At 50.0% G+C, this 15,165-nt stretch overlaps 1 protein-coding gene across 1 annotated transcript in view; it reads right to left on the bottom strand.

Moving 5' to 3' along the window:
- The window catches only part of LOC147113121 (polypeptide N-acetylgalactosaminyltransferase 14-like), a 327,805-nt gene that overhangs the window by 166,686 nt on the left and 145,954 nt on the right, over window positions 1-15,165 (bottom strand). The window contains 1 exon segment of the mRNA XM_085998011.1: window positions 12,369-12,467. Coding sequence (XP_085854137.1) covers window positions 12,369-12,467 — 99 coding nt within the window.

Below are 15,165 nucleotides of genomic sequence, written 5' to 3'. Positions count from 1 at the left end.
GCTGAAGCTCCCTGATGCTGTAATAGTTAGACCAAGGTAGGTGTAGCTCATAGTGTGTCCTATAGTGATATCACTGAGGGTAAATTGGTATTTGTTTTCCTGACATCTGGGCCTTTTTTGAAAAATCATGATGTTGGTTTTCTTTAGATTTACTGTTAGAGCCCAATTTTGGCAGTATTTGTCGAGTAGGTCTAGTTGTTGCTGTAATCCCTGTTCTGTGGGAGACAGCAGAACCAGGTCGTCTGCATAGAACAGGGATTTCACTTCTCCATCTAGGAGACGGAGACCTGGTGACTCGCTTTGCTCCAGCATGTCTGCTAATTCATTTATGTATATGTTGAACAGGGTCGGGCTCAAATTGCAGCCCTGCCGGATGCCTCTTCTCTGGGTGAAGAAATCGGTGCGTTTGTCTCCAATTTTGACCCCGCATTTGTTTTTCAGATACATTGATTTAATAAGGTCATAGACTTTGCCCCCTATTCCACATTGAAGAAGTTTATAATAGAGCCCTTCGTGCCATATAGAGTCAAAGGCTTTCTTGAAGTCGATGAAACAGGCGAATATTTTCCCATTTTTTGTTTGGTGTATATGTTTTTCAATGAGGGTGTGAAGGGTATAGATATGGTCGGCGGTGCGGTGTTTTGGAAGAAAGCCTATTTGGTTTTTTCTGAGGATATTATGTTTGTTAAGAAAATCAAGTAATCTACTATTTAGAATACTGCAGAATAACTTCCCTAGACAACTGTTGACACAGATGCCGCGGTAGTTATTTGGGTCTGATTTGTTTCCGCTTTTATATATGGGGGAGATTAGTCCTTGGCACCAGATATCGGGAAAACAGCCTGAACGTAATATGATGTTGAATAATTTGAGTACCGCACCCTGCATCTCCATATTGCTGAACTTGAGCATTTAATTTTTGATGTTGTCTGGGCCACAGGCTTTCTTTAGGTGGAGAGATTTTGTTTTTGTGGCCATTTCTTTCCATGTGATTGGGGAGTCTAGAGGGTTTTGGTTGTCTTTGATTGTTGCTTCTAATGTGTGGAGTTTTTCTGTGACCTGATGTTGACTTGGGTTTGTTTCGTTTATTGGGATGTCTTTGTAGAGGTTTTCAAAATGTGTTCTCCAGATGTCGCCATCTTGGATTGGTAATGCTTGCAATTGTGTTGTACTCAGGTTATTCCACATTTCCCAGAATTGTTTTGGGTTGGTGGAGTTTTCAATTTCTTCTAGTATTTTGTGGGTATAGTTTTGTGTTTTGTTCCTAATGGTGTGTTTATATCTTTTGAGGGTTTCATTGTATCTAGTACGTAGGTCCGGATTGTTTGGTTGGCGATGCTTTTGGTTTGATATTTTTCTCAGGTCTTTTCTGGCATTTTTGCATTCGTGGTCAAACCATTTCTTATTTTTATTTTGTCTTTTGTGACTCTTCCTCTTCTGTTTCACGAGGTCGGCTTTTACAGCTGCCTCATGAAAGATCATATTTATATCCTCTATGGCCATGTTTACCCCATCTCTGGTGATCTCATATAGATTTTCTTTAAATTTTGAAATTTTACTTGTGAGATCAGGTGAATTTAGTGCTGTGATGAATTTATCTCCACTGTCTGGGGCCCATCTGTATGTCTGGTTTATTTTATGTAGCTTACTGGGTTCCTTTTTTGTGTCTGTAGTTTGGGCAGAAAGTTTAAGGTACACATTTATTTGGTTATGGTCTGAGAGGGGGGATTGCTGCCTGACAGTGAATGCGTTGATATCGCAGGGGTCCAGGTCAGTGATTGTATAATCCACCACACTAGACCCAAGAGTTGAGGAATATGTGAGTCTCCCTAAGGAGTCCCCTCTGAACCTACCGTTAACTATGTACAGGCCTAAGGCTCGGCAGAGTTGCACTACCTCCCTACCGCTTTTATTTATTTCACAATCGAGGTTGTTTCGGTTTGCGATGGCTGGTGTGACATATAGAGGGGTCTGGCCAAACACATGGTTGTTGCCCTGTGGGTCTATGAAGTCAGGTTCACATCCTGTCCTTGCATTTAGGTCCCCACATAGTAGCACCTTTCCTTGGGCCTGGAAATGGCTGATTTCCATGTGGAGAGTGTCAAATATCTCCTCTTCAAAATATGGCGATTCTATTGGAGGTATGTAGATCGCACATAAGTAAACATCGTTTTTTACTATTCCTATATTTTTATCTAATTTTAGCCATACGTGTGACTCTCTCACACACACACACTCTCTCTCACACACACTCTCTCTCACACACACTCTCGCTCACACACTCTCTCTCACACACTCTCTCTCTCACACACACTCTCTCTCACACACACTCTCGCTCACACACTCTCGCTCACACTCTCTCTCACACACACACTCTCGCTCACACACTCTCTCTCACACACTCTCTCTCTCACACACACTCTCTCTCACACACACTCTCGCTCACACACTCTCGCTCACACACTCTCTCACACACTCTCTCTCACACACACTCTCTCTCACACACACTCTCGCTCACACACACTCTCGCTCACACACACACACTCTCGCTCACACACACTCTCTCTCACACACACTCTCTCTCTCACACACATTCTCGCTCACACACTCTCGCTCACACACACTCTCTCTCACACACACTCTCGCTCACACACACTCTCGCTCACACACTCTCGCTCACACACTCTCTCTCACACACTCTCGCTCACACACTCTCTCTCACACACACACACTCTCGCTCACACACTCTCGCTCACACTCTCTCTCACACACACACTCTCTCGCTCACTCACACACTCTCTCTCTCACACTCTCTCGCTCACACACACTCTCTCTCACACACACTCTCGCTCACACACACTCTCGCTCACACACACTCTCGCTCACACACTCTCTCTCGCTCACACACTCTCACACACACACTCTCTCGCTCACACACTCTCACACACACACTCTCTCGCTCACTGTGGTAAACCACTTTTATCGTTCACTATCGTTACACTATGGTTATCACTGTTTATATCATTACACTATGGTTATCACTGTTTACACTGTTGTATCACTACACAAGGTCACCTCTTGTCACGCTGTTATACCTGGGCTGACCACAGCTGACTCCGCCCATGGCTCCGCCTGCTTGCCCAGGTATAAAGGTGGTCGACTGGCTGGTATTCCTCCTTGTTGGACCCGATCACCCACGAGGGTGGGCTCTGTCATTTAGCCAATAAAAACCTATAGTTACTATCTTAACTCGTCGCTTTTCATTGGATGAATTGATAGGTATATCAATTTTATTGGCTAAATTTTGAAATGAGTGGACCGGAGCAGCCAAACGACCAGCCAAACGGCCAGCTACAACAGCCACAGCAGCCGGCCTGGCTGCGAGCCCTCCGACCGCCGTACTTGGATCTAAACCCACAGGCAGCGAACTCAGCCCTCGACTTCAAACACTGGCTGAGCTGTTTCGAATCCTACCTGGGAGAATCTGGCGTGCCTCCGGGATCCAAACTAAGAGTTCTGACCGCCCAAGTGAGCCCTAAAGTATTTGCATTCATCCAGGACCTTACTACATATGAGGACGCCCTCAATCTGCTGAAAGAGCAGTACCGGAGCCCGGTAAATTCTATGTATGCCAGACATCTCCTAAGATCCCGCTCGCAACAGCCAGGAGAGTCTGTAGATGAATTTTTACGGGCGCTACAAACACTCGGCAGGGACTGTGACTTTAAAGCTGTAACGGCGGCAGAAAATACTGAAGGGAATATCCGCGATGCCTTCGTGAAAGGCCTTCGGTCCGACTACTCACGGCAAAGACTGCTCGAATCAAAGGACCTTGACCTGAATACAACTGCAACCCTCGCTCGCTCTCTGGAAGTGGCCCATCGGGACCTCGAGGCGTATTCCAGGTACTGTGCTGCGCGACCCTGGGACTCAGGCCCGACCCCGGCCGCAATACCCCTCGCGCCGCCGCCTCTGGGACCTACCTCAGCGTCGGCGTCCCAGAACCGATCGGGACCGCCACCCCCGGTACCGGCTGCGACATCGGAGCCCCGCGATCGGGCCGCCGGCTGCTTCTTCTGTGGCCAGGCGAAACACCCGAGGACGCGCTGCCCTGCAAGAAACGCGACCTGCTCCGATTGCCACAAGAAAGGCCACTTCGCGAAGGCCTGCAGGGGGAGAGCCACAGACGCCAGCAGTGCCTCATGCTAGTTGTGGGGGCGGCCATCTTTCATCAAGGCCACAGATGCCAGTATCCCCTCGTGTGAGTCGTGGGGGCGGCCATCTTTGATCAAGGCCACCGACGCCAGCAGGGCCTCATGTGAGTTGTGGGGGCGGCCATCTTCTCCGCCATTTTATTCAACGTCGTGGGCGCCGCCATTTTGTCCACCACACTCGTCCGCCACCTTGTCTCCAGACCCGACCACCGCCTCACCCGCAGACTACAGCAGCTCGCTCAGCCATACACTAGCCTCCGTCACACTGGACCAAGCTCGCCCGCATCACCTGTCCAAGTCCATGATGGACATCAAAGTAAACGGCCACGCCATGACCTGCCTGTTCGACAGCGGAAGCACGGAGAGTTTCATCCATCCAGACACGGTGAGCCACTACTCCCTCACTGTCCGGCCAACGCGCAACCGAATCTCGATGGCGTCGAGGTCCCATTCTACAGACATCAGCGGCTACTGTGTTGTGACCCTGTCGGTTAGGGGCACGGAGTATAAAAATTTTAAACTCCTCGTCCTGCCCCAGCTCTGCGCTGCCATCCTACTAGGGCTGGACTTCCAATCCCACCTTCAAAGTGTCACTTTGGCATACGGTGGACCCCTCCCCCCACTCACAGTCGACAACCAGCAGCCTTTAAACCGCCCACCGCGTACCACCTGCGGCCTATCCACCCTCAAGGTCCCGCCCCCCTCCCTGTTCGCTAACCTCACCCGCGACTGTAAACCCGTCGCCACCAAGAGCAGGCGGTACAGCGCCGGGGACAGAGCTTTTATTAGCTCTGAGGTGCAGCGTCTCCTGAAGGAGGGCATCATCGAGAGGAGCAACAGCCCCTGGCGTGCCCAGGTCGTAGTCGTTAAGACCGGCAATAAAAACCGCCTGGTCATCGACTACAGCCAAACCATAAACCAGTACACCCAGCTGGACGCATACCCCCTTCCCCGCATATCTGATATGGTCAATCAGATTGCACAGTACCGGGTATTCTCCACCATCGACCTTAAGTCGGCCTATCACCAACTCCCTATCCGCCCTGAGGACCGCCAGTATACCGCCTTCGAGGCGAATGGCCACCTCTACCACTTCCTTAGGGTTCCCTTCGGCGTCACCAACAGGGTTTCGGTCTTCCAAAGGGAGATGGACCGGATGGTTGACCAGAACGGGCTGCAGGCCACGTTCCCTTATTTAGATAACGTCACCATCTGCGGCCGCGACCGGCAGGACCACGATGTTAATCTGGAGAAATTCCTCCGTACGGCCGAACGGCTGAACCTCACTTACAATAAGGAGAAATGTGTGTTTAACACCTCGCGCCTTGCCATCCTCAGCTGCGTAGTAGAGAACGGAGTCATCAGCCCCAACCCCGAAAGAATGCGCCCCCTCATGGAGCTTCCCCTCCCCCACTGTCCAAAGGCACTGAAGAGAACCCTGGGGCTCTTCGCTTACTATGCCCAATGGGTGCCGAATTATGCGGACAAAGCCAGACCCCTCATGAAGTCCACCTCCTTCCCCCTGACGGCAGAAGCGTGCGCAGCCTTCTCCCTCATAAAGGGAGACATTGCTAAGGCCACAATGCACGCGGTAGATGAGTCTATCCCTTTCCAAGTGGAGAGCGATGCATCCGACTTCGCCCTAGCTGCAACCCTTAACCAGGCAGGGAGACCTGTGGCCTTCTTCTCAAGGACCCTCCAGGGCCCTGAGATCCGACACTCTTCGGTCGAGAAGGAGGCCCAGGCGATCGTGGAGGCAGTACGACGCTGGAGGCATTACCTGGCAGGCAAACGATTTACCCTCCTCACCGACCAGCGTTCGGTCGCTTTTATGTTTAATAACAAGCTGAGGGGCAAAATCAAGAACGACAAGATCTTGAGGTGGAGAATCGAGCTCTCCACCTATGATTATGATATCTTGTACCGGCCTGGTAAACTGAACGAACCCCCAGATGCTCTATCACGAAGTACATGCGCCAACGCGCAAATTGATAGACTGCAGACCCTCCACAACGACCTCTGCCACCCCGGGGTCACCAGACTTTACCACTTCATTAAGGCCCGCAACCTGCCGTACTCCATCGAGGAGGTCAGGACCATGACCAGGAACTGCCAAACCTGTGCCGAATGCAAATCGCATTTCTTTAGGCCGGACAGAGCAAGCCTGATCAAGGCCACCCGCCCCTTCGAGCGCTTGAGCATCGATTTTAAGGGGCCCCTCCCGTCCTCTGACCGTAATGTGTACTTCCTCAACATCATTGATGAGTACTCCCGTTTCCCCTTTGCCTTCCCCTGCCCAGACATGACCAGTACCACGGTCATCAAATGCCTGAACGACCTCTTCGCCTTGTTCGGGTTCCCGAACTATATACATAGCGACCGGGGCTCATCCTTCATGAGCGAGGAACTTCGCCAGTTCCTACTAGCGAGAGGCATTGCTGCAAGCAGGACCACCAGCTACAACCCCCGAGGGAACGGCCAGGTGGAAAGAGAGAACGCGACTGTCTGGAAGGCCGTTCTCTTAGCCTTAAAGTCTAAGGGCCTGCCAACCTCTCGCTGGCAGGAAGTCCTCCCGGCAGCGCTGCATTCCATCCGGTCACTGCTTTGCACGGCCATTAACGCCACCCCCCATGAACGAATGTTTGTTTTCCCCAGGAAGTCGACTACGGGAACCTCGCTACCAACATGGCTGACTTCTCCGGGGCCCGTCTTGCTGCGAAAGCACGTGAGGGCCCATAAAACGGACCCTCTGGTTGAGAGGGTGGACCTCCTGCACGCCAACCCCCAGTACGCCTATGTGGCATACCCATACGGGCGGGAGGACACAGTCTCCTTACGAGACCTTGCACCCTCGGGCACCCCTGAGACACCACCGTTACCCCCCACCACCCCCCCAAATCCAGCCCAGGTAGACGGCATGCCGGAACCCCCCGAGCCTTCGCCGACCACGCAGACACCAGCATTAACATCGGATACTGCATCACCGCCACCGCTGCTGCGCCGATCAGAAAGACTTACGAGGCCTCCGGACAGACTGACATACCCGAACTGGTAGTACACTTCACCCCGCCGGACTCAAATCTAAACAAGGGGTGAATGTGGTAAACCACTTTTATCGTTCACTATCGTTACACTATGGTTATCACTGTTTATATCGTTACACTATGGTTATCACTGTTTACACTGTTGTATCACTACACAAGGTCACCTCTTGTCGCGCTGTTACACCTGGGCTGACCACAGCTGACTCCGCCCATGGCTCCGCCTGCTTGCCCAGGTATAAAGGTGGTCGACTGGCTGGTATTCCTCCTTGTTGGACCCGATCACCCACGAGGGTGGGCTCTGTCATTTAGCCAATAAAAACCTATAGTTACTATCTTAACTCGTCGCTTTTCATTGGATGAATTGATAGGTATATCACTCACACACTCTCACACACACACTCTCTCACTCACTCACACACTCTCTCTCACACACACTCGCTCACACACTCTCTCTCGCTCACACACTCACACACACACTCTCTCGCTCACACACTCTCACACACACACACTCTCGCTCACACACTCTCGCTCACACACTCTCTCGCTCACACACTCTCACACACACACACTCTCGCTCACACACTCTCACTCACACACTCTCGCTCACACACTCTCTCTCGCTCACACACTCACACACACACTCTCTCGCTCACACACTCTCACACACACACACTCTCGCTCACACACTCTCGCTCACACACTCTCTCTCGCTCACACACTCTCACACACACACACTCTCGCTCACACACTCTCACACACACACTCTCGCTCACACACTCTCGCTCACACACTCTCTCGCTCACACACACACACACACTCTCTCGCTCACACACTCTCACACACTCTCTCGCTCACACACATCCTCTCTCTCACACACTCTCTCGCTCACACACACACTCTCTCTCACACGTTCTCTATCTCTCTCATGCTCTTTCACACGCTCTCTCACAATCTCTCTCTCGCTCTTGCTCTCTCTCTCGCTCTCTCTCTCTCACACACACTCTCTCTCACACACTCTCTCATACACTCTCTCTCTAACACACACTCTCTCTCACACACACTCTCTCACACTCTCTCTCCTTCACACTCTCTCACGCTCTCTCTCTCACACTCTCTCTCACACTCTCTCTCTCACACTCTCTCTCTCACACCCTCTCTCTCTCTCACACTCTCTCTCTCTCACACTCTCTCTCTCTCTCACACTCTCTCTCTCTCTCACACACTCTCTCACACACTCTCGCTCACACTCTCTCTCCCTCGCTCACACTCTCTCTCTAGCTCACACACTCTCTCTCTCACACTCTCTCTCACACACACACTCTCTCTCACACACTCTCTCACACACACTCTCTCACACACACTCTCTCTCTCACACTCTCTCTCACACTCTCTCACACACACACCCTCTCTCTCACACTCTCTCTCTCTGACACTCTCTCTCTCACACTCTCTCTCTCATACTCTCTCTCACACTCTCTCACACTTTCTCTCTCTCACTCTCACTCTCTCACACTCTCGTTCACACTCTCTCTCGCTCACACACTCTCACTCGCTCACTCTCTCTCGCTCACTCTCTCTCTCTCTCTCACACACACACACTCTCTCTCACACACTCTCTCTCACACTCTCACACACACTCTCTCTCACACACACACACACACACACTCTCTCACTCTCTCTCTCACACTCTCTCTCTCTCACACTCTCTCTCACACTCTCTCACACTCTCTCTCACTCTCTCTCACACTCTCTCTCACACTCTCTCTCACACACTCTCTCTCTCGCTCACACTCTCTCGCTCACACTCTCTCGCTCACACACTCTCTCTCTCTCTCGCTCACACTCTCTCTCTCACTCACACTCTCTCACACACTCTCTCTCTCTCACACTCTCTCTCACACACACTCCCTCTCTCACACACTCTCTCTCTCACACACACTCTCACACACACTCTCACGCACTCTCTCTCTCTCACGCACTCTCTCTCTCATGCACTCTCTTTCTCACGCACTCTCTCACACTCTCTCTCTCACACACTCTCTCTCACACACACTCTCTCTCACACTCTCTCTCACACTCTCTCTCTCTCACGCACTCTCTCTCACACACACTCTCTCTCACACACACTCTCTCTCACACTCTCTCTCACACTCTCTCTCTCACACACACTCCCTCTCTCACACACTCTCTCTCTCACACACTCTCTCTCACACACACTCTCTCTCACACACACTCTCTCTCTCACGCACTCTCTCTCACACACACTCCCTCTCTCACACACTCTCTCTCTCACACACTCTCTCTCACACACACTCTCTCTCACACACACTCCCTCTCTCACACACTCTCTCTCTCACACACTCTCTCTCACACACACTCCCTCTCTCACACACTCTCTCTCTCACACACACTCTCTCTCACACTCTCTCTCACACACTCTCTCTCTCGCTCACACTCTCTCGCTCACACTCTCTCGCTCACACACTCTCTCTCTCTCTCGCTCACACTCTCTCTCTCACTCACACTCTCTCACACACTCTCTCTCTCTCACACTCTCTCTCACGCACTCTCTCTCTCACACACACTCTCTCTCTCATGCACTCTCTCTCTCACACTCTCTCTCACACTCTCTCTCTCACACTCACTCTCTCACACTCTCTCTCTCACACACTCTCTCTCACACACACTCTCTCTCACACTCTCTCTCACACTCTCTCTCTCACACTCACTCTCTCACACTCACTCACACACACACTCTCTCATATGTGAAGAGAAAAGGATTGGTGAAGTCAAGCGTAGGTCCCTTACAGTCAGAATCAGGGGAATTTATAATGGGAAACAAGGAAATGGCAGACCAACTAAATACATACTTTGGTTCTGTCTTCACAAAGGAGGACACAAATAACCTCCCAGAGATGCCGGGGAACATAGGGTCTGATGAAAGGGTGGAACTGTAAGAAATCAGTATTTGTAGGGAAGTGGTGTTAGGAAAATTGATGGGACTGAAGGCCGATAAATCCCCAGTGCCTGATGGTCTACATCCCAGGGTACTTAAGGAAGTGGCCCTAGAGATAGTAGATGCATTGCTGGTCATCTTCCAGAACTCGATAGACTCTGGAACGGTACCCATGGATTGGAGGGTAGCTAATGTTACCCCACTATTCAAAAAAGGTGGTAGAGAAAAAATGGGGAATTATAGACCAGTAAGCCTGACATCGGTAGTGGGGAAAATGCTAGAGTCTATTATAAAAGATGTAATAGCAGAGCACTTGGAAAGCAGTGACAGGATCGGACGAAGTCAACATGGATTTACAAAAGGTAAATCATGCTTGACTAATCTACTGGAATTTTTTGAGGATGTAACTGGTAAAATAGATAAGGGAGAACCAGTGGATGTGGTGTATTTGGACTTTCAGAAGGCTTTCGATAAGGTCCCACATAAGAGATTAGCGTGCAAAATTAAGGCACATGGGATTGGGGGCAAGGTATTGACTTGGATAGAGAACTGGTTGGCGGACAGAAAGCAAAGAGTTGGAATAAATGGGTCGTTTTCCAAGTGGCAGGCAGTGACTAATGGGGTACCGCAAGGATCGGTCCTAGGACCCCAGCTGTTCACAATATATATTAATGATCTGGACGAGGGAATTGGATGTAATATCTCCAAATTTGCAGACGACACAAAGCTGGGTGGGAGGGTAAGCTGTGAGGAGGATGTCGTGAAACTCCAGTACGATTTGGACAGGTTGGGTGATTGGGCAGAAACATGGCAAATGCACTACAATGTGGATAAATGTGAGGTTATCCACTTTGGTGGCAAAAACAGGAAGGCAGATTATTATTTGAATGGCAATAGATTGAGAGAAGGGGAAGTGCAAAGAGACCTGGGTGTTATTGTGCACCAGTCGCTGAAGGTAAGCATGCAGGTGCAGCAGGCGGTTAAGAAGGCAAATGGTATGTTGGCCTTCGTAGCAAGAGGGTTCGAGTACAGGAACAAGGATGTCTTGCTACAGTTGTACAGGGCCTTGGTGAGACCGCACCTTGAGTATTGTGTGCAGTTTTGGTCGCCTTACCTGAGGAAGGACGTTCTTGCCATGGAAGGAGTGCAGCGAAGATTCACCAGGCTGATACCTGGGATGGCAGGAATGATGTATGAGGAGAGATTGTGTCGATTGGGCTTCTACTCACTGGAGTTTAGAAGATTGAGAGGGGATCTCATCGAAACCTATAAAATTCTGTCAGGTCTGGACAGACTAGATGCAGGAAGGATGTTTCTGATGGCCGGGGCATCCAGAACCAGGGGTCATAGTCTAAGGATAAGGGGTAAGCCATTTAGGACTGAAATGAGGAGGAATTTCTTCACCCAGAGAGTGGTGAACCTGTGGAATTCTCTGCCACAGAGGGCGGTGGAGGCCAGTTCATTAAATATATTCAAGAAAGAGTTGGATATATTTCTTGAGGCTAAAGGGATCAAGGGATATGGGGAGAAGGCAGGGACAGGGTACTGAAATTGGATGATCAGCCATGATCTCATTGAATGGCAGAGCAGGCTCGAAGGGCTGAATGACCTACTCCTGCTCCTATCTTCTATGTTTCTATGTTTCTCTCTCTCTCTCACACACTCTCTCGCTCACACACTCTCTCGCTCACACACTCTCTCGCTCACACACACTCTCTCACACTCTCTCACACACACTCTCACACACTCTCTCGCTCACACACTCTCTTGCTCACACACACTCTCACACACTCTCACACACACTCTCACACACTCTCTCGCTCACACACACTCTCTCACTCACTCACACACTCTTGCTCACTCACACACTCTCTCTCTCACATACTCTCTCACACACTCTCTCGCTCACACACTCTCTCTCGCTCACACACACTCTCTCGCTCACACACACACACACTCTCTCACACACTCACACACTCTCTCTCACACACACTCTCTCACTCACACACTCTCTCTCACACACTCTCTCACTCACACACACTCTCTCGCTCACACTCTCTCTCTCACACATACCAAATGTCCCCGTGTTACGCAGTGAGCTCAGACTGTGCCCACTGAAGGGCAGGAGGCTGCGTTGACGCGCGGCGTGCTCACCTCCTGACCGTGCGCAGTAGCGCGGACCTGGCCTCATTATGGAAGGTGATGACAATGCTGGTGGGGGGAAGGTCAGCGCTGTAGTGCTGCATGGAGCATCTGTGAACAGAGAGAGGGAAAAATCAACAGGGGCATCATTACAAAAAAACTGCAGGTCCCAGAAATCTGGATCAAAACCAGCGAGCGCCAGGAACGCTCAGCAGGTCAGTCAGCATCTGTGGAGAGAACAGACGGGTTAACGTTCTGGGTATGAACCTTCATCAGAACTGAGAAATAAGAGACGACAGGCAAAATAGTACAGTCAGAAAAAGGAGAGGGGAAATAGATATAAAAACACACGGAGAAACCCAGAGAGGATCCTGAGTGGAGTGAGGTAGCAGATCATCCGATCAAACAACGGACAGAAGCATTAAGATATTCAAGAAATGAAGGATGTGTAAACAGTTAATGAGAGGCCTGTGGAGATGGCAAGCCACGGGGAAGGGGTCAAGGGTCAGGTGTGACTTTAAAACAGGTTTGAAAATGAGGATATAGCTAAAGTCTGCAGGTGCTGAAGTCAATGCTCAGAGCAGAGGGTGACTCGGAGAAAGATGAAATATTGTTATTTCTGAAACAGTAGCAAAATACTGCGGGTGCTGGAAATCTGAAATAAAAACAGAAAATGCTGGAAACACTCAGCAGGTCAGGCAGCATCTGTGGAGAGAGAAACAGAGTTAACGTTTCAGGCCTGTGATCTTTCAGCAGAACTGGAAGATCTTAGCAATTTAACAGTTTTTAAGCAAGTACAGAGCCAGGGAAAAGGGCGAGGGGAGGAAAGAACAAAGGGGAGAGGTCTGTGATAGGGTGGAGTGAAGCAGTGATTAAATGATATTATTGTTCTGGAACTTGCTGCTGATTCGACCAATTCTCAGATTCGCAGATTCAGCATGACCAGTAATTTGGGACTATTTCGTATTTAATATTAACTGGAAGTATCCTCGTGCAGTCTCACAGTAACTTTATAAATCACCATTTAAACAAGAGGTTGCCATGGCGCTGTACCAAGTGCTTGCTGTGATAGCAGTTCTGGTCATTAGATCTAGTGCATACATTCCGCTGTGTTTTACCAAATACAGTGTAGAAAGGGTGAAGTCTTTGTCCGTGTGTTGAATCGGAAGTATTGAATTGCTTTCTCTCTCTTTAAATAAACAGGTTAGCATCTCCAGAAAAGTTAGCACAGAGAGAAATCTGGTCCACGTGCAATAACTGTTCATACGGTAACATCACCAGCTGTCTGACTGGCGGGTTGAGCGTGGAGCTCGACGTCCCATTAACACCACTGGAACAGCTGGAAAATCACGGAATGGGCATTCTGACCACAGCGCCCGATTATCCGATCTGCGCTCTGTTGAGTCAGACTTAGTTTCAGCAAGAACGCACTTGCATTTCTATCGCGCCTTTCACAATCTCAGGACGTCCCAGAGATCTTTACAGCCAATGGCGTAATTTTGAAGTGTAGTCACTCTTGTAATGTAAGAAACGCAGCTGCCAATTTGAACACAGTATGATCCCACTAACAGTAATGTGATGATGAGCAGGTTGGGTGACGTTGGTTGAGGGATAAATATTGGCCGGGACACCAGGGTGAACTCCTCTGCTCTTCTTCGAAATAGTGCCATGGGATCTTTTACATCCACCTGAGAGAGCAGACGGGGCCTCGGTTTAACGTCTCATCCGAAAGACGGCACCTCCAACAGTGCAGCACTCCCTCAGCACTGCACTGGAGTGTCAGCCTAGATTTAGGTGCTCAAGTCCCTGGAGTGAGACTTGAACCCACAAACTCCTGACTGAGCCAAGCTGGCACTGAGGAACTACAACTGCCGGTAGAACAAAGTGAAGTTTAGACAGCGGGGGGGGGGCTGGAAATGACCAGAGATTGAGGCTTCCCTACACGGTGGACATTGAATGTACGGAGACTGCAAAGGGAGACATTGGAGATGTTTCAGCCTCCATCAACCCGATATTGAACTGAGAATGGCTTGGTGAAAATTCAAGTTTCTGCCTTCATAAGAACATAAGAAATAGGAGCAGGAGTAGGCCATTCGGCCCTTCGAGCCTGCTCCGCCATTCAATGAGATCATGGCTGATCTTCTGCCTCAATTCCATTCACCGGCCCTATCGCCATATACCTTGATGCCCTTACTAGTCAGAAATCTATCGACTTCTGTTTTGAATATACCCAATGACTGAGACTCCACAGCCCTCTGGGGTAGAAAATTCCAAAGATTCACCACTCTCTGTGTGAAGACATTTCTTCTCATCTCAGTCCTGAATGGCCGACTCTTTATCCTGAGGCTGTGGCCCCTGGTTCTTGACTCCCCAGCCAAGGGAAACATTCTCCCAGCATCCACCCTATCAAGCCCTGTAATAATTGTGTATGCTTCATGTTGTGCATGTGCCTTTAAGAGAAGAACTGGTTCTATACTGCAGTACCGGCAGTGACCACCCCTGTATATAAAGCCATAGCAGGCTTCTGTATTTCAGTCTTGAATTACTCTCTGTTCAGTAAATACCTGTTTTATTGTTCTCCTGCAGCCTGAGTATTATTGATCCTCGGACACTACACTGGCGACGGGCAGGTTTGAACTCACCTGCAGTACTGCATCACCTCACGGGGATCTTTTCCCTGAAGAGAAGCTTCTTGGAGGTCGAAGTCGGAACAGCGGGCGTCGACCGCGGGTAACCGCCCAGGGATCCATCGGAGAGTTGCAGGGGAGGCTGTGGAGAGCTGGGCCTGGCTCCCCAGTCGAGGTGTTCC

The sequence above is a fragment of the Somniosus microcephalus genome, chromosome 9 (genome assembly GCF_052327205.1).
Source record: "Somniosus microcephalus isolate GS21.2 chromosome 9, FLI_Smic_1.0, whole genome shotgun sequence".
Lineage (NCBI taxonomy): Eukaryota > Metazoa > Chordata > Chondrichthyes > Squaliformes > Somniosidae > Somniosus > Somniosus microcephalus.
The sequence above is the reverse complement of the archived record's forward strand: the minus strand, read 5'-3'. Positions and strand labels throughout refer to the sequence as shown.